The sequence below is a fragment of the Onychostoma macrolepis genome, chromosome 06 (assembly GCF_012432095.1).
Source record: "Onychostoma macrolepis isolate SWU-2019 chromosome 06, ASM1243209v1, whole genome shotgun sequence".
NCBI classification, from domain to species: Eukaryota; Metazoa; Chordata; class Actinopteri; order Cypriniformes; family Cyprinidae; genus Onychostoma; species Onychostoma macrolepis.
In genome coordinates this window covers 22,997,068-23,017,657 of record NC_081160.1, presented here as the reverse complement: position 1 = coordinate 23,017,657, position 20,590 = coordinate 22,997,068, and the positions used below count along the sequence as shown (strand labels likewise).

The 20,590-nt window shown below is 36.9% G+C and overlaps 2 protein-coding genes across 4 annotated transcripts; one reads left to right on the top strand and one right to left on the bottom strand.

Moving 5' to 3' along the window:
- Positions 1-83: 83 nt before the first annotated feature.
- Positions 84-12,609, bottom strand: ankrd33ab (ankyrin repeat domain 33Ab). Of its 3 annotated transcripts, none has more exons than XM_058779137.1 (5): positions 12,498-12,609; positions 3,349-3,798; positions 2,560-2,689; positions 2,186-2,326; positions 84-1,839 (listed from the first exon to the last, which is right to left on the bottom strand). In XM_058779137.1, the coding sequence occupies exons 2-5, from the start codon at positions 3,619-3,621 to the stop codon at positions 992-994; spliced, it is 1,392 nt and encodes a 463-aa protein (XP_058635120.1). In that variant the 5' UTR covers positions 3,622-3,798; positions 12,498-12,609; the 3' UTR covers positions 84-991. The 3 variants fall into 3 exon arrangements, with proteins under 3 accessions (XP_058635120.1, XP_058635122.1, XP_058635123.1); XM_058779139.1 differs by having other exon boundaries at positions 3,349-3,744; positions 12,498-12,595; XM_058779140.1 differs by lacking the exon at positions 12,498-12,609 and adding an exon at positions 4,332-4,454.
- arhgef25b (Rho guanine nucleotide exchange factor (GEF) 25b) lies at positions 11,053-20,535 on the top strand. Its single transcript, XM_058779132.1, has 15 exons — positions 11,053-12,673; positions 14,891-15,234; positions 15,638-15,712; positions 15,802-15,926; positions 16,028-16,094; positions 16,174-16,277; positions 16,366-16,435; positions 16,555-16,644; positions 16,735-16,827; positions 18,651-18,701; positions 18,806-18,883; positions 19,097-19,288; positions 19,374-19,554; positions 19,658-19,842; positions 19,916-20,535. Exons 1-14 carry the CDS (start codon positions 12,583-12,585, stop codon positions 19,837-19,839), a joined length of 1,743 nt encoding a protein of 580 aa, XP_058635115.1. The 5' UTR covers positions 11,053-12,582; the 3' UTR covers positions 19,840-19,842; positions 19,916-20,535.
- The last annotated feature ends 55 nt before the right edge of the window (positions 20,536-20,590 follow it).

Sequence of the window (20,590 nt, the reverse complement as noted above, 5' to 3'; positions counted from 1 at the left end):
ATCTTTGTGTACTACGGCATACATAGTTTATTAAATCATATTCACAGTTTGTTACAATGGATCATACATATTTACAAACATAATACATTATCAAGTCAGTTGTGATAACACTTTCACCCTGCACAAAAGCGTGCAGTTGCTGCCAAAAATGGTTAATTTTATTAGCAGGTGAACAGGGTATATGTTGTCACCTGACCAAACCACAAAACAGGTCTCATCACATCCGCTTGCCAAGAAAGTATTAATAGCAGTGTGAGAGGATAGTGATATATGAACTTTAAAGGTAACCAAGTTATTTGTTTTTGTTGGAATTTATTCAGTTTTAATATCCAAATGTTAGTGAGAAGAAGATAGTAGCTATTTTGTGATAGTTTGTGATTGACATTGGTTATGGTTATCTTTGGTATCTGCTTTGAATGCATCTTGAGTAAAAATGTTCCATATTTAATGAAGCACATACAAAAATTCTGACCTGGAAACGATGCAACCTGTTTTACAGAATACAGACCTTTGTTGCACATAACCCTAATTGCTGTGGGATGCAGTAGTTTTGCAAGTAAACTGTGGTTAATGTAATAGTTTTGCAAATAAACTTTTCAGTGATAGACTATAAGTAATCAATTTGTTAAATATGAATTGTAATATTTTTAAGCTTTTTTTAAGGTTAAGCACAATTCAGTTCTGATCATGTCTGTGATTATTTGGATGCAGCAATCATTCAGGAATTATTCTACATGCAAGTCATCCAATCAGATACCTTAAAGCCTATAAGACTGACTGAAATGGTCATAGATAAATTGCCCCGATAGGAAGTTGGAAGTGATTTTCGTGAGACAGGAATGCACCACTGAGGTTTCAAAATGCTCTTCCTCTTTTCAGGACCCATGCGTTCTTCACTGCATTGCTTCACCAATTCTGTCATCACGCATTTCCCCACACACAGTTACACTGAAGGCATCTACAACCTCATTGAGGGTTCAGAAAGCCCAACTTAGTCATCATGCTTTTTCCTTTTTCCTTTATCCTTGTCTTTGCTTTTCTTCTCCTTTTCCTTCTCTTCCTTTTCCTTCAACGCTTTCTTCTCTTTCTTCTTCTCATCCTTAGCCTCCTTATACTTCCACTTTGGAGGCTCAAGGTAACCTTTCTGCTTTTTTTTCTTCTTCTCCTTTTTTGGGGTGGGCTCAGAGGATTTGGTAACTTTAATCTGCGGGATACAGCCAGAGGGGAAGATGCTATTGCGCCTTGACACCACGCTACAAGGTATGAATGTACGCATTCCAGACTGAGCAATGGACAGCACACTGCCTCGTCTCTCTGTATCGGCACAGCAGGACAAAGAGACAGACTCAGTCGAGTGGACTGAAGGAGAAATGGAGGAGATGGAGCTGTTTCGATGGCACAGTGAACTCTCCTCCAGCTGCTTCTGTGAGTGCTTCTGCATCAGTTCAGCCACAGCAAGCCGACGTTTACCCATTTGCGGAGGGCTGCTTGGGCACAGCGGCCGTGTGGCTGTGGCTATGAACGGACTGTGTAGGCTGGTGGTCATTCGCACCATGTGATCCATGACACCATTGTCCTGCGGGTCGTGTGGGAAACTTAAACCAAAAGTACTCTTGAGATGATGAGTCAGTTTCTGGCCGGCACTCTTATTGGCTGTTGCTTTGCTGACCAGCACCTTAAGGTCGGGCCACTCTGGGACGTAGGTGTCACAGAACTGTTCAGCTGTGGGATGAAGTGCAAGGTGGCGCAGACGATTCAGTGTGTCATAGCGACCTGTTTTCAGTGCCCAGTCGCGTGCACATTTACCACGGTTGGAGTCTACAGCATTTACATCAGCACCTAAAACAGAACAATACAGAGAATTTAACACATTGTATATCAAACGGATGCTGGAGGAATATACTTCTGAAAATAAAGAATGCTGTGTAAGAAATAATTTTGTCTGTCTAGTCATGTTGTGCCTTTCACAGATCTTTTGCTTGGCTGCCTAATTACTTAATTAATCGTATGGATGCTACTGAGGCAAACTGATTCAATGCCAGCTACAACATTCTTGATTGGCTATGTGGGTCATTTGGTGACTTCTTGTCTCCCCCTAGTGATGTATTGAATATAATGAATATAAGCAATGCCAAAATGGTGAAGGACCATTTTCAGCATGTCAGCATGTGTGTTATCTACTAACCATGCATTATAAGAGCTGCCACCACATCATTCCTGCCCTGTATGGCAGCTTTAATGAGGGCAGTGAATCCTCTGTTGTCTCTGATCTCTGTCTCTGCTCTAGGGAAGTAATTCATGATGTAGTTACATATGGAGACATGACCTGTGAACAGAAAGATTTAAATCTTTTTTACTTTTCTTTTCGAACATATACAAAATAAAAAATGGGGTAAATTCAAATAGTGTTTAACATGAAGTCATTGTCATTCCTTAATTCTATGTAAATTAGAGTTATTGCATCATATTCACAAAAATCAACACTATTTGCCAGGAACACTATTATTGCCAGCAGAGTCCAGGCAGTTCATCTAATTTCCATCAAGACAGTGAACTGACCAGCTTGAGCTGCGATCATTAGAGCAGTGTTGCCGTCATTGTCTTGGTGGTTAATATCCAGATGTGGACAGCCGTGCAGCTCGTAAACAATTGGAAGAAAGCCTTTATATGCAGCCACCATCAGACCATTCTACAAGAAAGAATCATGGTGTGTTACAAGACCTCTATCAATATAATTCTTAAACAGGTGAAAAGGTAAAGAGATTTAGAAAATATATTCTGTAGTACACGGACACTATACATCACTGGTAACTATTTCATAATCAACCAAACCATAATAACCCTGCAGCACTAAAAAAAAAAAAAAAAGATTTAAAACTGTTCCGACAGGTTTTTTTTTTTTTCGAGGCATTGGTTTCCTCAGGAATTTCCAGTGATGAGTTATGAGTACAATATCTGTTAACATTATTTAAATTGACTTTCTCATGCTGTTAAGTTACAAGTGCATGTAGTCATGCCTCAAACATGAAAGTTTGAAAGTGTTAACAAGTTGCTACATAAAGACTATGTAGTTTGATTTCTCAAGTAAACACTGGTCAGTTTGGGGTGCAATGTTTGTTAAAATCTTATCAAGAAACGTTAACCTCAGACATAATTCTACTCATACAGTGAAAAGTGTTAAAACATTTTCAAAGGAATCCAAAATAGCAATCCACGTTGGTCTACAAATTTATATAAAACCAAAATGTAAAAGTAATTTAAAATGTACGTATTTTTATTGCATTACTGATCTTTCTGCTCTGTGATTAGTCAGTCTGTCTCATGCTCTCTAATACTAATCTGTCTTACCCTGCCATTAATGTCAACTTCCATGACCTCATCACAGGTCCCATCGCGTTCCAACACTCTCTTCAGTGCCTCTGGGTCATTTTGGACGCAAGCCTCATATAGTGTGTTGGCAGTTCCCTTTTTCTTTTCCTCTTGTTCATAATCAGGGACAACAGAATCATCAGACAGCAAGCTTCCAGAGTCCGACTCTTCTTCCAACAATGAGATTTCATCCTCATCCGGGCCTGACCCCAGAGTCGGGTCCTTAAAGGCAGAGCTTTGAACTGCTGCCATGCCTCCAGAGTTCAATCTTGCCTACATCATCTTTGCTGGCATTTGAGGAAACTGTTCCAACATGGCTGCAGTGGGTCAGCAACCTGAGATGAAGGAATGCACTCCAAGTGTTATGGCCCCTGTCTTGAGGTAAACAGACCAGGTAAACCGCAAGGCTCTCTAACCAAGTGAAAGAACCTTCAAATAGATCAATAAACAAACAAATAAAACACTGTCAGTGATGGCAACCATTACCATTCAATTGACTCAAAAGCTTCTGATGCAAGAAAGATAGGAGTTTTCATAGCTCCGGATTTAGCCTGGAGAGCTGTGCTTTAATTGTCAGAGCTAAATCTGGCCTGCTCAGGCTTAAAATACACAGATACCTGTAAACAGGCTTGTATACGGTACACTCTAAAAACACACGTTACCTCAATTAACTGTACTATTCATACATGTATATGTTCATACAACAATTTTAAGTTGTGAAACGTTTAGTTTAGTTACAAAACTGCTATTTCTAATTAATTAAGCATTTCTCTGGTTGGGCGTGTTATATAAAATAGAGCAAAATACAAAACCAAAGGTTACAACAATAAAGCAAAAACTTTCTCTTTAGTGTTCTAATGAACAATTAGCCAGATACTCTTAAATGCTTACTGGCAGTCTGGCACATACATTTTTAAACTTGATTTAAAATAGAGGTTTCAAAAATATGGAGAATAACTCACCTGTGTTCACACTTCAGAAGGAAAGAGGTGTCTTAAGTGAATGCTGCCAATCCCTTAAAAAACTTTCACAATTCATTATCAGAAACTTTAGCTTGCAGAAAATACAACCATCAGCTTGACGTCTTCATAGTGTAGTATGTGATAAATGCTCCGTAACACCTCAGGTCATTAGACTGACTAATGCCTTTCAGGATCAGAAAAGACCCGAGGCTTTCGGAGCATAATCACCTTTCACACACACATACTCAAAATGGTCTCTGTTTCTTTGTCTCCATCTCATACCAACAAACATACCCAATCATACTCTCACTTGTTCATTAGAGTATAGGTATTAAAAGGATCATGCAATGCTGATGAAGTTTAACATGTGTTTCAGGGCTTTGGTTGTTTTATGTCACAGGGACCCTGATTTTAGCTCAGAGGATTATATGGAATGTGAGGAGAAGTAAATTACAAGCTTTCTTTGATAAGATGCAATGTTTAATTAGTAATTAACACTTTTTTTCTGCCTCTTCAGACAGTGAAAATAGGACAATCCATCTCTGTAAAGCAGTCCCACAGAAATCTGACTGATTACTGTGGCACAAATAAATACCAATAATCATTATGTAATTAACACCAGTCAGTAGTACAACAACCTAAAAATATTTTGTGCTTAATAACTGAACATGCAGGCTCGACGGCGTTTTAGTGCCTCGTTAAAAAATTTTAAAAAATCTAAGATTACGAGATTAAAGTCGTAATATTTCGAGAATAAAGTCGAAACACTACGAGAAAAAAGTCGAAATGTTTCGAGAATAAAGTCGAAATATTACGAGAAAAAAATCGAAATGTTTCGAGAATAAAGTCGAAATATTACGAGAAAAAAATCGAAATGTTTCGAGAATAAAGTCGAAATATTTCGAGTTTAAAGTCGAAATGTTTCGAGAATAAAGATTATAATATTTTGAGGTTGTTTCTAGCCTTTTGCGCATGCAAATGGCCCGGATTGGGAGCACCAGGAGATATTCCAAATCTCAGTTTTCAAAATCTGTCAGTTTTATAGCGAAATACAAACAATATGTATAGGCTATATTGCAATAATGTGTTTGTCAAGCGGCATGTGAGTCAGTCATCTTTCCGATTACAATAACGAACGACGAGACATTATTTTCATTATAAATTAGGCTAAAATGTTTTTTTTTTTTTTTCATGCCTTATGATGTTCCTTCACTTTATATCTTGCTATAAACTTGAAAATAAAGAGCAAAAACACATTTATAATTTGTATTTCGTTGGCAGAATGGCAGAATTTGAAAGCTGAGCTGTGTGTAAAAGCAACAAAGCACAAAATTGTTGTGATTACAGGTTGACTGACGCGCTACAAACAACGAATGGAAGACGTTAAATATTATGTAGGCTACCATGAATAAAACAGTTTGTGAATAGTCACTTAACGTTTACAGCAGAAAATACAAAAATATAAGGTATGTTAACAAATTTGAGTCCACTTGAACCTTTAGAACGTTTTATTGCTGTTTAATTAAACAGGCTATGTGAGGAATGAAAGTTTGGACGCCAGAGATGTTTTTGCGGAGCAGGTGGTGGAATTTTCACAATAATTTAATGAATCGATTCACATAAATACAGCGATCTGTCACGCCACATTAAAAGCTTGAAAATCACATTATTGTAAGACACATAATTTGTGTTTCGTTATAAAACTGATTTTGAAAGCTCAGACTTTGTTTTATATTAAAAGCACAAAGCTTAAGCTATTGCTATTGGGTGGCTGGCGCACTACAAATAACGAATGCAATGGAAGACATGAAATGTTATTTCCAAGCATACTGTCCCCGAGAGTATGACACATGGTATGATTTCTGCTAATAATCCCACATATATTTGTAGTGTATTAAAAAAAAGGGTTAAATAAGAGAGGACGCAACAATATTCAAAACAATTCCGGTGGCCTGGCAACTTCTCCCGGTGCTCTCAATGTGGGCCATTTGCATGCGCAATATACTCTCAAAATATTATAACTTTAATTTCTACGATTTAAATTCTCGAAACATTTCGACTTTATTCTCGAAACATTTCGACTTTATTCTCCAAATATTACGACTTTAATCTCGTAATTTTAGATTTTTTTAATTTTTTAACGTGGCACTAAAACGTCGTCGTACAAAACAATTTTTACGAAAAATATAAATAAATAACCTACAATAAAATCGCAAGCAAATTTGCATTCATTCTTGCAATTCTGAAGGAACTGATAAAAATATAAAATAAAAACTCCTTTATCATCAGGTCTTCACAAAACAGCACAAGTACCTAAATTAAACTCATATTAAGTTAATCCTCCTGTATCCCAGCAGCACTTGAGTGATCTTGTGGAGTGAGTGATTCTTGTTACACACACACACACACGTGACCCAGGATTTTTGAAATTTTGAAACAGTTTCCAAGTTTTTGAAATTGAGATTTATACATAATCTAAAAGCTGAATAAATAAGGTTTCCAATTATGTATGGTTTGGATGGGACAATATTTGGTTGAGATACAACTATTTGAAAATCTGAGATATTAAGAAAATCGCATTTAAAGTTGTCCAAATGAAGTTCTAAGCAATGAATATTACTTAATAACAATTAATAATTACTTAATTATCAAAAATTAAGATTTGATATATTTACGGTAGGAAATTTACAAAACATCTTCATGGAACATGATCTTTACTTATAAATTTAATAATTTTGACCCATACAATGTATTGTTGGCTATTGCTACAAATATACCTTTGCTACTTATGACTGGTTTTGTGGTCCAGGGTCACATATACAAAATATGTTGTTGTTTTTCTGTTTTTGTTTTAGAAGTACATTACTAACCTTAAGAAAGAAAGAAAAAACGAATTATAACAACCTGTATATGTCAAATAAGACTTTATTTAATTCCTTTATTTATGGCTGAGATTGGAGGTTTGTAGGACAACATTCTCAACCTTTCTCTCGTTGCACTCTCTCTCTCTGGCCCAGGGAGGTCAAGATGGAGCAAGAGGGTGTTGGAGAAGAGGGAGGGAATGGGTGGTGGACAGCAGAGGGAGAGAAGATAAGAATGTGTGTTTGTGAGTCAGGAAGAGCTGAGTGGAGATTATGTGGGACAGCACTGAGAAGACACAACAAAACACACAACCAAAAATATCCTTCATCAATCTGGAGACAGAGAAAGAGAAGATGAAGAGTTTGGCCAAACTTCAGGGAAACACAGAGCAACTGCTGATGTCTTTATCAAACACTCTCCCATCCTTGGCCCTGAGTAATCAGCATTGGGTGAGCAAACTTTTAAACTGTTCTATTGATTTTTAATAGAATTCTCATTTTAATTACAACAACTCTAACCGGAACCATAACCATACATTTTTAGGCCACTTTTGTAGACCACTTTCCACCAAACTATAGTGTAAAGTATGTACATAGACACATAATAGATTACTATCTATATCAGTAAAAGCTGAAAGTTGACTCTTCATGTGAATATTCATATACTAAATGATGTGTTTTCGATGTGTGTTCATGTGATAATGTACATCGATGTCTTTTACATCAATGTTTATTAAAGACCCTCACAGACACATTTCTATATAAATTCTGTCTGTATATTACATTCCCTATATTGATCTCAAAAATATGCATTAGCAAAATGTAATGTTTTAGCTGGAGTATACACAGCAGCATATCACACCCCAGGACATGTCAACTACCCTCATGCTGACTGTTTTAATCAGTACACTACACTATACTATATTATTATTAGATTTTTACCTTTCTTAAAGTATAGTATTTTCTATGTTGTGTTGGTGTAAATAACTTGGGTGCTTTAGCGATACCTTAATAATGTTACAATCATGCCAACAACACTTTGTTAACTCAGACCCCACAGTCTGTGTCTCTTTTCTTATGCCTAGGGATGCATGTTCTCTGTATACCAGCAACACTATCAGAAAAAATTACATGGACCGCATGAAAATCTGTCTCAAGTATTTTTAGTGAGTTTTTTTAGTTGCTGTCTTTTTGAAAGACTTTGGGCTTCTTTGAACTTCTCTAAACAGAAAATGATTACTTCATAGACTTAAAGACTTCAATAGAAATTTGCCAAACTTGTCACAACAAGTTATCAGCTCAATACTGAGATTGCTCCAACTAGGCCAACCTGCCAAATGTTTACTGCAAACGAAGGAAACAAGCACAAGAGATAAGGCCTCCGGCACACTGTAATTTAGATGTATTCCTACAATAGATACAGTAGGCATGATACACTTGTTCATTCTAGCTTAACATGCATTGTCTGGATTGTCTGTTAATGGAAAGACACGTAAATACTGTACTGTATTCCGAAATGCCTTGATTTTAAACAATTTGGATTGTCAATATATCCATATTTACATCCTCAAAGGCAAATTTCAAGACACCAGGGTACATATTTCACCCAAAATCCAAAATGTTTTCTCGAGACTTACAGTGTCATGTTGGTCTAGTTTGAGGAGGTACACGTTTTTTAAGGGTCATATGAATTGCTCAGGTATGGACATGTACTGTATTTCATAGCTGTTGAAATAATAGATGGTTACAACTCTACCCTTTCAGAGCTTGAGGATAACACTAAATTTTATGACCTGTTTCAGATGCAAGAACACACCGAAGGGAGTCTTTTACTGCAAGACAAGCAGGGTTGTTCAAAGAAGGGAACGGAATGGGAAAATGGAGAACAAAGCTGGAGCTCAAGACCCAAACACATACCTGAGGGCAAAGGTGAGGGGTCATACGTACCCATTCATAATGATTAGGAGAGGTTGTTTATTTTTTTCACTGAACAGGAATTCTTTATTACACATACACTCAAAACATGTAAACGCACTCTTTCTCAATCTCTAACAAATTACATGGAGATGTCCAAAAACAAGAACAAGAAACCTTATATGGTTTAACTTCAGATGAATAGTTCACTCTGTACAGATATAGCCTACATTATTCCAAGAAGCCAAAATAAGTGTGTTAGTAGCCTATCGGCAACAAGAAAGAGGAACACTTCATAGAAAGTGTTTCCTGATGTTTCACCATAAGATTTTAAACTATGGAGTGAGACATAGTACCTACCTGAAGATAGATATAAAGGGTCCGCGTACATTTTGATAGTTTGTTTTTCAATTTGAAATTAAATAAGCAGAAACGAGAAAACGGTCGTTTTTTCATTTGTTCAATAAAACGATTTTAGTTTTTTTGGTTCACGGGTAGAAAACGGATAAACGACTTCAAAATTCGTTTTCCCCTTGTGGGCGGTCACGACACGCCCCTTTGCGCTGATTGGCCATCCAAATCTGAACTCGTGACGTCACCCTCAGTTCTTACAGCAAAATAATAGTCCTCTGCTGCTGTACGGGGCAGGTCCTAGATCGGGCTTTCTTCTGTGCAACCTAACGCGTTTCGCAGAAATATTTATTTCAGAAATTTTAATCAGCACCCAGCCTGTTTTATTTAGCTGTGCACGTTGTTAAATCTGTATGGTGTCGCTGCACTACCCATAGACTGCAGAACAAGAAATAGACGTAGGGGTCCCCGAGATACTATATTTATCCACTCAATGTCAGAATTTTTCTATCTTACCTACATACATTGGAAACGTGCACTAAATTTTCATTATTAAAATTTGTAACATTTTATACATTTAGCCTACATTTAATCATTTAGCAAACACTTTTATTCAAAAATGGTTTACAAAAATTAGTGCTGTGACAAGTCTGTAATTATAACTGATCATTAATGAATTATTAGTCTATATTTATGATTATTGCAAAGTCATCAAAACTGGCTCATGGCATCAAAACTCCCCAAATCGTGCATGGCATTCTTTGAAGCATACAGTATGCAGTCATACAAACTCATTAGTGGAATCTCCACCTGGTGGCGCAAAGGGACAGCTGCACCATTACTCAGATTGGAATTTTCATTAGTAAATGAAGATTAAATAATCAAATAAATTGCTACTGAATTTGACAGTGACAGCGATACTCTCAGTGAGTTTATTTTCTACCTTTTTTTTTATTTTTTTTTTAGATATTTCAGTGTATTTGGAAATCACATCAAATATTAATTAGGTTAAGCAATTAAAAAGACGAACAATAGCTTATCTCTCATTGTTATATAGCCTAACATTGCATTGACTGAATATGTATCTTTTTGTTTATATTATTGATGAACTCAAAAGCCTGCTCTTATAAATGATATTATGCTATAGCCTATAGCAACACTAACATAACAACCCCCAGCCTCTTCAAAAAAAGGAGACCCCCTATAGCAGTTGTTCTCAAACTTTTTACACCAGAAGTACCACCTCAGAAAATATTTGGTTCGCCAAGTACCACCATAATGACCAACATTAAAATACAGTAGCGTAGTAGGCCTAATTATTCAGCTAAAGCTATGCACAGTTAAAAAAGGTTTTATTCCTAATAAGAATATTTATTATTGTCGGCCACTTTAAACATTGTAAATACAGTTTGAACATTAACACTGCACTGTGCTTACATACAGGTAAATAAAAAAAAAACTTAAATTATTAAATTAAAATGTACTCTACATAAAAGATAAATAAAAACTGTACAGTACTTGATAAAAAAAAAGTAACAGGCATCATTTAGTAACCTTGCAAACAAGTGTTTTTAACATTAATTTATATTTAATTCAGTGATTCCTCTGCGTACCACTAGAGAGAGCCGCGTACCACACTTTGAGAATCAGTGCCCTCAATTCGAGCACTGTTTAGACAGTACGCTCAGTTTTGGACATGGGATGGTCATTGCAAATAGCCTACTGTAAATGCAAATCGGCTGAGGATGGATTTAATTTTTACTGTACTGTAGGTTAATCATAGCTGCGGGAATGTTGCATTTAGCCAGGATTTATATTATGAGTGTGCACAGTCTTCGACGCTTAGTAGTCTAACATGTTGATAAATAACTAACTCTTAAGGTTTGTGCCGGTGTGCTCGGCCATCCACCTATTTTTATATAATAGGCCTGCTGCCTAACATAAATAATGTAGCCTAGTTGAGTTGCAGCGCAAGGATGTGTGCCCAAAAGCATTTGATTGTAGCTTCAACAGGACGGGTTTACATGTGGGGGGTATAATTTTCACAACCTTAACTGCTATTCAATTTCAAATTGAAAAACAAACTATCAAAACGTACACGGACCGATAAAGCCTGTGGTATTATTCGTTTCGCCTGTCTTTACGTCTTGTACGTGGTCAAGCGTTGAAGCCCTTACCATCAACCAAAGACTAGAGACTTTGCATCAACCATGAACTCGTACGGACCATAGACTGTAAAAAAGGTAACGTTACGGACGCGTTCAACTCGTCTCGCATTCAATACAACTGATTTGTAGTAGTTCACCTGACCTGCAGAGGACAACACGAAGTCTGGTTATCTTTAAACTTTTTAAAACTCGATTTGTACAAACGCGGATTCTTCCCGACCGTCTCGCAGTACCACTTTTGTTGCTTTCACCGTCACCTTCTGTTGCTTTTATTAGCGTTTTCCAGCGTGTTCCTCTTGGACTGGTTTGCATTGAGTACAGATGCTGTTAGAAGCGCATGCGCAGTCGACGAGATCAAATGCTTGCACGCGATGAGATCGAGATTGGCAAAATTACCCGGAAATATAAACACTGAGGATTTATGGCACATTTTAAAATGTTTTTATGGGCGGTAACGAGTGTTGAAAGTCACCATGAAATCAAAATCGACAACTCTTATTCATATGTATTAATGCTGCACAGTTAACGAGAGGGGCTACTGCAGTTAACAGCAACTAAAAAGCAAAGGTGAAGTGTACACTGGCAGTGGACAACACATGAGGAGCACAATACATTAACCACAACCATCCTCTTTCACTGCCTCCCTCTCTCAAACTGCCAGTACAGTAGTAATAAAGCAGGATCACTGTTTTTAAATTCCCCTCCCTATCTCATTATTTCCCTCTGACCCTCCTCATTGCCTCCTGAAGGTGAAGAGGCAGTCTACAGAAAGAATCTCTTTTTGAACCCAGGCATGATGTGATGTGGGTCTATGTGGATAAGAGCAGAGGGATTATACAGATGTTGCGAGTAAATTCAGAGCTCAGGATTACCTCTGAACGGAGAGTAGGAGAGTAGGAGTAAACATCGTCACAGTGCCATGCTTCAGGGTGCAACAGCAGTGTTTACTCGGCTGGTATGAACGGGCGTCGTGGCCCAGGGGTGTGTGGCTGTGCACGCTTCTGTCAGAAAGTTTTGGCCAGGTGTGAGTGCTGCTTCAGACAGCAAGGTAAGAGATCCATTTGTTGCTTTGTCACTTTTGACATTTGTACCTTGAGTGTTTTTTGCTTATTGGTAGGCTGCTGTTTTTAAAGGTTAACATTCTGAATATATTCCCAGCAAACTTGATGAGACCAAAAAGATTAATTAACAATAAGATCTTAATTTATATACTACACATTTTAGAGCTTGAAAAAGATTGCTTGCTTGCTTGTAAACTGAGTGTGATTATTACCATTGTTCTGTTGCATCAGAATCAGAATGAGCTTTATTGCCAGGTATGTTTACACATAACTTGGTTTTATATTGGCACATTCGGACTATTTCATTCAATTACTTTGTTAAGCACACAACATTCAGCGGACATTCGCAAGTAAGTATGACATTAAAACAATACTTGCCCATTTTGATCGATTGTGGGGAAAAATGTAGTAGGTTGACAATGATGTCGCTGATTAGAATTTGCAAAAAAACAAATTTATTGCACATATAATTAGAAAGTTATTGAACGCAGAAATGTGTGAATGTTGTGAATGTGCGAATATAAAACCAACTTTACACATACGAGGAATTTGTTTTCGTGACAGAAGCTTCCACAGTGCAACAGAATGACAGTGACACAACAGAAACACAGATAATAAAAAGAAGAATTAAAAATAGAACAAGTAAGTAGTATAACAATATACAAATTGACAATTGTATGTACAGGTATATTACAATAGACAGTTTTGTATGTACAGGTATATTATGTGCAAATTGAAATGTATGTGTGTTGGATAAATAAGTGTATAAATAGTGTGTGTTCCACAGTTATTGTCAAGTGTTCATGAGATGGATTGCTTGACAATAATTGTGGGACACACACTATTTAATAATAGCTGCATTCGACCTGTAGTTTGTAGAAATGCTGAACCATTATTGTTATTTTGTTAGTGTTATTTCTCATGGATTATCTATAGAATATTATTGCTGATGCATTATATGTGTGTGTGTGTGTGAATGGTTGTTGTAGGATTATGGTTAGAAACAGCTAATCCATATTTCACACAGAAATTGTAGAATCCCGTCTGTTCTGTCCCTCATTCTCTCTCTCAGAGTCTTTCTTTCCTTCATGCCCTTCAGATAGGGCATGTTTCCCCCATTTTGCACTGTAAAGCTTTTAAATCGTGGGGGGGAAAAATCAAACCGTTTTAAGCTGTATCATCTGCTTATAAGGCAGAATCTCTTGTGCTGCCAGTTATATTTATATTCCACCTTTCATGACTATGTGGAAAATTCAGCAAAAATAACTGCAAGATTAATATTAGTGATGGAGCTGGAAATTCCCTTCCGATATATCAACCTTATAACTCTCTGTCTCTCCTCATTATCTCCTTATTAAATCACTGCACAACATACATGACCACTTCACCTACCACACTACCACTATATTAGTCGATTGATTGAAAGAAATTAATACTTTTATTCAGCAAGGACATGCATTAAGTTGATCAAAATAAGTGACAGTAAAGACTTTTACATTGTTGCAAAAATATTATATTTCAAATAAATGCTGTTCTTTTTAACTTTCTATTCATCATGATTTACACAAAATATTAAGCAGCACAACTATTTTCTAAATAGGTTATAACAAGAAATGTTTCTTGAGCACAAATATGCACACTTTGCAGATGTCAATTGAGATTTTTTTCAGCACAGTCCGAAAATTCTGTAAAATACTTCAATAATGTAAAAACTGTTTTAATTTATGATGAAAATATTTTAAACCAAAATATTTTGATATTTTAATAGACAAAAGATTCATTTTAATGGTAAAATATTGTAAAAAATGATTAATAAATAAAGAATAATGAATAACAAAACATGAAAAAAAATAGTTATCACTTATTTAAGGCTGGCCAGAGTTAATGGAAAGTAAAGGTCATTTATAATGAACTTAAAGACTTTTATTCCCTGTTTTATTGTGGTGGTTTTCAGTACAATATCAGTGCATATTCACAGTATATCAATAAATTATGCATATAGATATAGTCTGTAATGTTTGTAGTCAACTGAAAATGCCATCCAATTTGTCAAATGTTGCAACAATATATTTTTAGAAAAGCTCTGATAATCACAGCTGCCATTTTTCTTCAGTGTAAATATGAATGCTGTTTTATCTTTTGTTTTTTTGTAAATGTTGTTTTAAAGATATTCTGCTACCCCCATCTCTCTTTGTCTATTGTAGAGTCATACACATTGACAGGGCTCAGCGATGTCTCCTTGCCTCCTGATACACCTTCAACCTCCATCTCCATTGATGACCTTTCTCCAGTCTCACCCAGCAACCATCAGCCTCTTTCCACTAGACAACCATCTACCACACCCCAACGCTCCATCAAAGCCCTCAAGAGATGGTTGAGCAGCCCAGTTCGAAGGTTTAGTCTGGGCGGAGGTGGCAAAAGTCAGAGCTCAAAGGCCATTCAGAGCCCAGAAGGGTCATCCTATATGTTTCTCCCTCTCTCACCTGCTCAAAGCCCATTGAGCCCAACGGAGAAGTCCAACAAACTGCCCCATTCCTACAGATCTCTGGTATGGACATCATTTACACTATACTGTTCAAAAGTTTGTGGTCAGTATGATTTATTTTTTTTAAGTAATATTTAAGCAAGTATGCTTTAAATTAAACAAAAATGAGAGTACAGACTTTTACTTTGTTACAAATTCATCAAAGGATCTTGAAAAAGTATCACCGTTTCCACAAAAAAATAATTTAGTTATTTCTTAAAGGTCTTAAAATATTTTAAAGTAGAAAACAGTTATTTTAAATTGTAATAATATGTCACAATATTACTCTTTTTAACAAACAAATTCAGCCTTGTTGTTTTTCTTTCAAAAACATAAAAAAAATCTGTTTATTACAGAGACAGGGGGAATTTTCTGTTATTTTAATATATTGTACTAAAACTGTACTCACTTTGTCTGTGGCATACAGGACTGTGCTGAACTTTCAAGGCCAACATCTCCTGACAGTCCCTATTACCCAAGATACCTAAATGATCTCTTGCAGGTACCCAACACTGAGTCCTGGACCGTAATGAGTATTTTTATACATGATTGCTGATTTGTGCTTGTGATGGCTAATGAATCCAATTTCAGAGGCATCAGTCTTGCGATGTGCATTCTGGGGAGAGAGATCTCGACTTGACTGACGAGACACTGGTACAATCGCAGAGTCTAGAGGATGATGAGCAGGAGAGAAAAACTGCCTTAGAGAAAAGCATGTAGGTATTTGACTGATGGTGACCCAAACCCATGGCTTCTGGAATAAGATATTGTTAATAATCATTCTCCGAATCTGGCATACCTTATGTCTCACTCATAGATATGTGCTGACAGAGCTGGTAGAGACAGAGAAGCTGTATGTGGAGGATCTGGGGCTTGTGGTGGAGGTAACATATAAATGCATTCAGTCAGTAGATCTTACTCATTCTTTTTTTTTTTTTAATTCTCATTTCCTCCCTTTTCCAGGGTTATATGGCTACAATGAATAGTGTCGGGGTGCCTGAGTATTTGGCGGGAAAGGATAAAATTGTGTTTGGGAACATTCATCAGATCTATGACTGGCACAAAGAGTAAGTCACCTATTGATAGGATCTGTGCCTATTGAGCCGTGTAAACCTGACCTTCTTACAGCTGCTACCTTTTTTTCTTTTGTCTCAGCTATTTTCTTGGAGAGTTGGAGAAATGTGTGTGTGAACCTGACCTGCTGGCACAACTGTTTATCAAACATGTACGTCTATCTTTTATTTCCAGTTAAACTGCTGGTGATATAGTCAATATTATAGTCAATACCATCTTGAATAAATTGAAACAGATGTTAAGAAATTAATATCTCTGTGTGTTTTCCAGGAGAGGCGGCTCAACATGTATGTGATTTATTGTCAGAACAAGCCAAAGTCAGAGCACATTGTCTCAGAGTACATTGAAACCTATTTTGAGGTAAAATCTGAATATAATTATAAGGCAGTGTTTGTTTGGTGGTATATGAGGTCAAGGTCTATGACTCTCCTGTGCTCTTTCTCTATGTAGGAACTGAGGCAACAGCTGGGTCACAGACTGCAGTTAAATGACCTGCTCATCAAACCTGTTCAGAGAATCATGAAATATCAGCTGCTGCTAAAGGTGTGTTTGTGCAAAAATACATGCTCTTTCATTTTTTTCAAATGATTTAAAAATTTGTTTGTTCATTCTCTATTCCCCTCCTCTGTCGGCCTAACTTTTGCTGCTGTCTTGAGCCAGAGTTGGACTCCTAAGGTGGAGCTTCTGGGTGTTTTTACCCAAATATAGTATTCTTTTACTTATTCAGATGTTACAGAAAAATGTTTAAAAAAATTATCAACTTTGGGGTCGGTAATATTCTTCGAAAGAAGTCTCTTATGCTCACCAAGGTTGCATTTATTCAATCAAAAATACAGTAAAAACAGAAAGTTCAAATATTATAATAATTTAAAATCACTGTTTTCTATTGTAATGTATTTTCAAATGTAATTTATTCTTGTGATGGCAAAGCTGAAATTCAACAGTAATTTCTCCAGTCTTTAGTGTCACATGATTCAGAAATCATTCTAAAATATATAGCTCTAGATGGCACGGGCTGACGGGTTGTTAACGTAACTGATGATATTCAAAGAGTTAAACGACTTGGCACAAGCTGATTGGTTCATGCTGCATTTGCAGCCAATGAGCTTGCTGCCTTGCATTTATATGGCTGGCTAGCATTCACTTAAGATTCCTGCTGCGCGCAAGAAACCCTCCACCTTCCCCAGCTCCACCTGTATAGATCTGCTACGGGTTATTTTATATGCTATTTGTGCAGCAGCAGTATGTCTTAAATACTCCCGGCACCATATCGCCATATGCATTGGCAGTAGCAATAATCTACAACTACAGCAGTAACCATCAGCAGCAGCAATTCAGCAGCAGTGTAGCAGATCTATCCCGCCAAGACCAAATACATTAACATTGTCATATCCATCACCATGCTAAAATCTTCCGAGAGTTGTCATGATTGAAATGCTGATTTGGTGCTTAAGTAACATTTCTTATTATTATCTATGTTAAAAACTCTGATACATTTTTTTCCCCCCACAATTCTCTGATGAGTAGAAAGTTAAACCCCCAAATTTTGAATGGTAGTGTATGTATTCCAGGGATTATCCTCAAACTTGTTTCATCATTGTTATAAATCTTGTCATTGTATGTGCTGATACCAAGTACATTGCAACAAACAGGTATTTAGGAAAGTATTATGATGGCTTTTGTTGCTGTATAGTGATGTATAAGAAAATCATGCGTAGGGTTAGTTCTGGCAGGTCACGCTAGTCAAGCTCGCATCAGCTGACTCTCAGCTGATCCCCATCTACCTATAGGAATACAACACCTATCTAGGCATCCATATATAAGGTTCTTCAGTATTATCAGCAGTTTTCGCATTGCTCAATAGCTAATTACTCTCCTCCATCCCCAACTCCACCTCTGTCAGCCAGGATTCAGCCTTCTGAGTCTCCTTTGAATCAGACTAATTCTAAAATATGTACATATATTACTGAACTTTAACAATATATGCAATACATTTGATAGTTCTGTTCTGTTTACCCTGGGGGGTTATCACTACTCTCCCTGCTCTCATCCATGCTAGGCTGCATGGATGCGCATCGAGTTCTTGCCCAGAACAGAACCATACCGCCAATCCAAACTGTATGCTAATTGTCAATCTGATGATGGTGGTCCTGACAGAAATAAAATTGACCATGCCTTGTTGAACCCTGTTATATAAATAAAACTGGATCTGATTCAGTTTAAAAAACAAACAAAAAAACAGGAATTTTTAAGCCATCACCTCAATTTTCCATATATGTTCTTGTCCTTCTTTATAAATTAACGAGCTGAGCTAAAGATCCATATGCCTGTTCAATATCCTCCCTATATTCTGTGTTTATTTACAGGACTTCTTGAAGTACTACACTAAAGCAGGCAGACAAACAGAAGATCTTGAGGTAAGTACAGTCTGTACTAGTTTATAAGACTGAGCAAAAGAGAATAAACTCATTATTAGGTGACACTGAATTATTATTCTGTCCTTTTTGTGTCCTTATCTCAGAGGGCAGTGGAGGTGATGTGTTTTGTTCCAAAGCGATGTAATGACATGATGAATGTTGGAAGACTACAAGGTTTTGAGGTAAGATGACACACAAATACACTGCAGAAATGGAAATGGTTTACTTCACCTTGGACTGCTCCAGTATCCAAAATGAGCACAGCCCAAGTCCATATTCATCAAATAATTATCTATTTATATAGCTTAAAGTTCCTTTATAGTTTTATTAGCACTCCTACCTATATTTGAGAATAAAAATTCACACGGATCACCCATGATTGAATGGGTTCATAGGGTCAGCTGAGAGCACAAGGGAAACTCTTGCAACAGGACACCTTCACATTCATTGAGAATGAGAACAGCATCCTCTCCCGTCCCAGAGAGAGACGGGTGTTCCTCTTCGAGCAACTTGTCATCCTCAGTGAGCCAATCGACCACAAGAAAGGCTTTTCCCTGCCAGGATACATCTATAAAAACAGCATCAAGGTGAGGAGCAGAGGAGAAAGTGGAAGATTGTAGGCCAAACAAATATGAGAACAAATGTTTATTTCTACATTTGTGTCTTTCATAGACTAGTTGTTTGGGCATTGAGGATCGTTGCCCAGATGATCCATGTAGGATGGTGTTGACATCTCGTAATATCGATGGAAGCATGCACCGTTTCATTCTTCGTGCATCATCTCCAGAAATCATAATGACCTGGGGAAATGACATTATACAGATGCTGGAGACACAGCGCAACTTCTTAAACGGTATCATCATCATACCTTCCATGATCTATCTGTGACCTTGCCTTAGAGCAGAATTCTTAATGGACACGGTTCTGTTTCTTCTCCTCTATCTCACCTGTCATAGCCCTGCAGTCTCCTATTGAATTCCAGAGAAAAGAAATTAAATCTCTCAGCCTGGGAAAGAGCTTGACAACTTCACCCTCACTGAACTCTGGCCTGCAACCCTACAGCTCTGCCTCCATAGACCGCCAGGGTTTGCCCTGTCTGCGCTCCTGGAATTCTTCACAACCTTCTACGCCTCATTGAAAGGTTAGTGTTTGCTGGATTGTGAAGTTGCATTATGATTTGCATTATGACTAACATGATTTTACTCTTCTCCTAGGCATTTTCTCATCTTCGTCTGCCATCAACTCATAAATTGCCTGTCTGTTACCCTTTAGGAGAACATTATACGGAGATAAAGGAAGACTTAGTCCATTTTCGAATTAATTATGTCCGATAAAAAAGACTGAATTGATTTAATCATTCATTAGAACCTAATTATTCTTCTGCCTGCCATTTCAATATGATAATGCACACAAATTGAAAATCTATTAGAACCTTCAAAATTTGACAATGGTAACAATTACAGTATTTTAAACCTACAAGGTCACATTTTTTGCTACCATAACAAATTGAAGGTATTGGACTGTATAAGCTAAACTGCATGGCACTGACAGGGTATAATTCATAAAATATTAAATATGATCATAAAGGTTATATTTGTAGCTACTGCTAATTCTATATTACTGAAATTGTGAATGAGGAGGTGATATATAAATAATGTGACACAAAGCATGATTTTAGGCAGTTGCCATGTCAGGTACTGTAAATATCAGGTGTGTACTTGATCCTTTTTGTAAAAAAAGACAGAATATCAGCCTATATCCAATGTGTTCGCTTTTTCTTATTTCAATTTGGACATTTTCATTAGCAGTGTATATTCACTGAATGACTCTGAGTTTCATTTAAAAAGCTGTCAATTAAAAGATTTTCAAGTTATCCCAGACATCTCTGT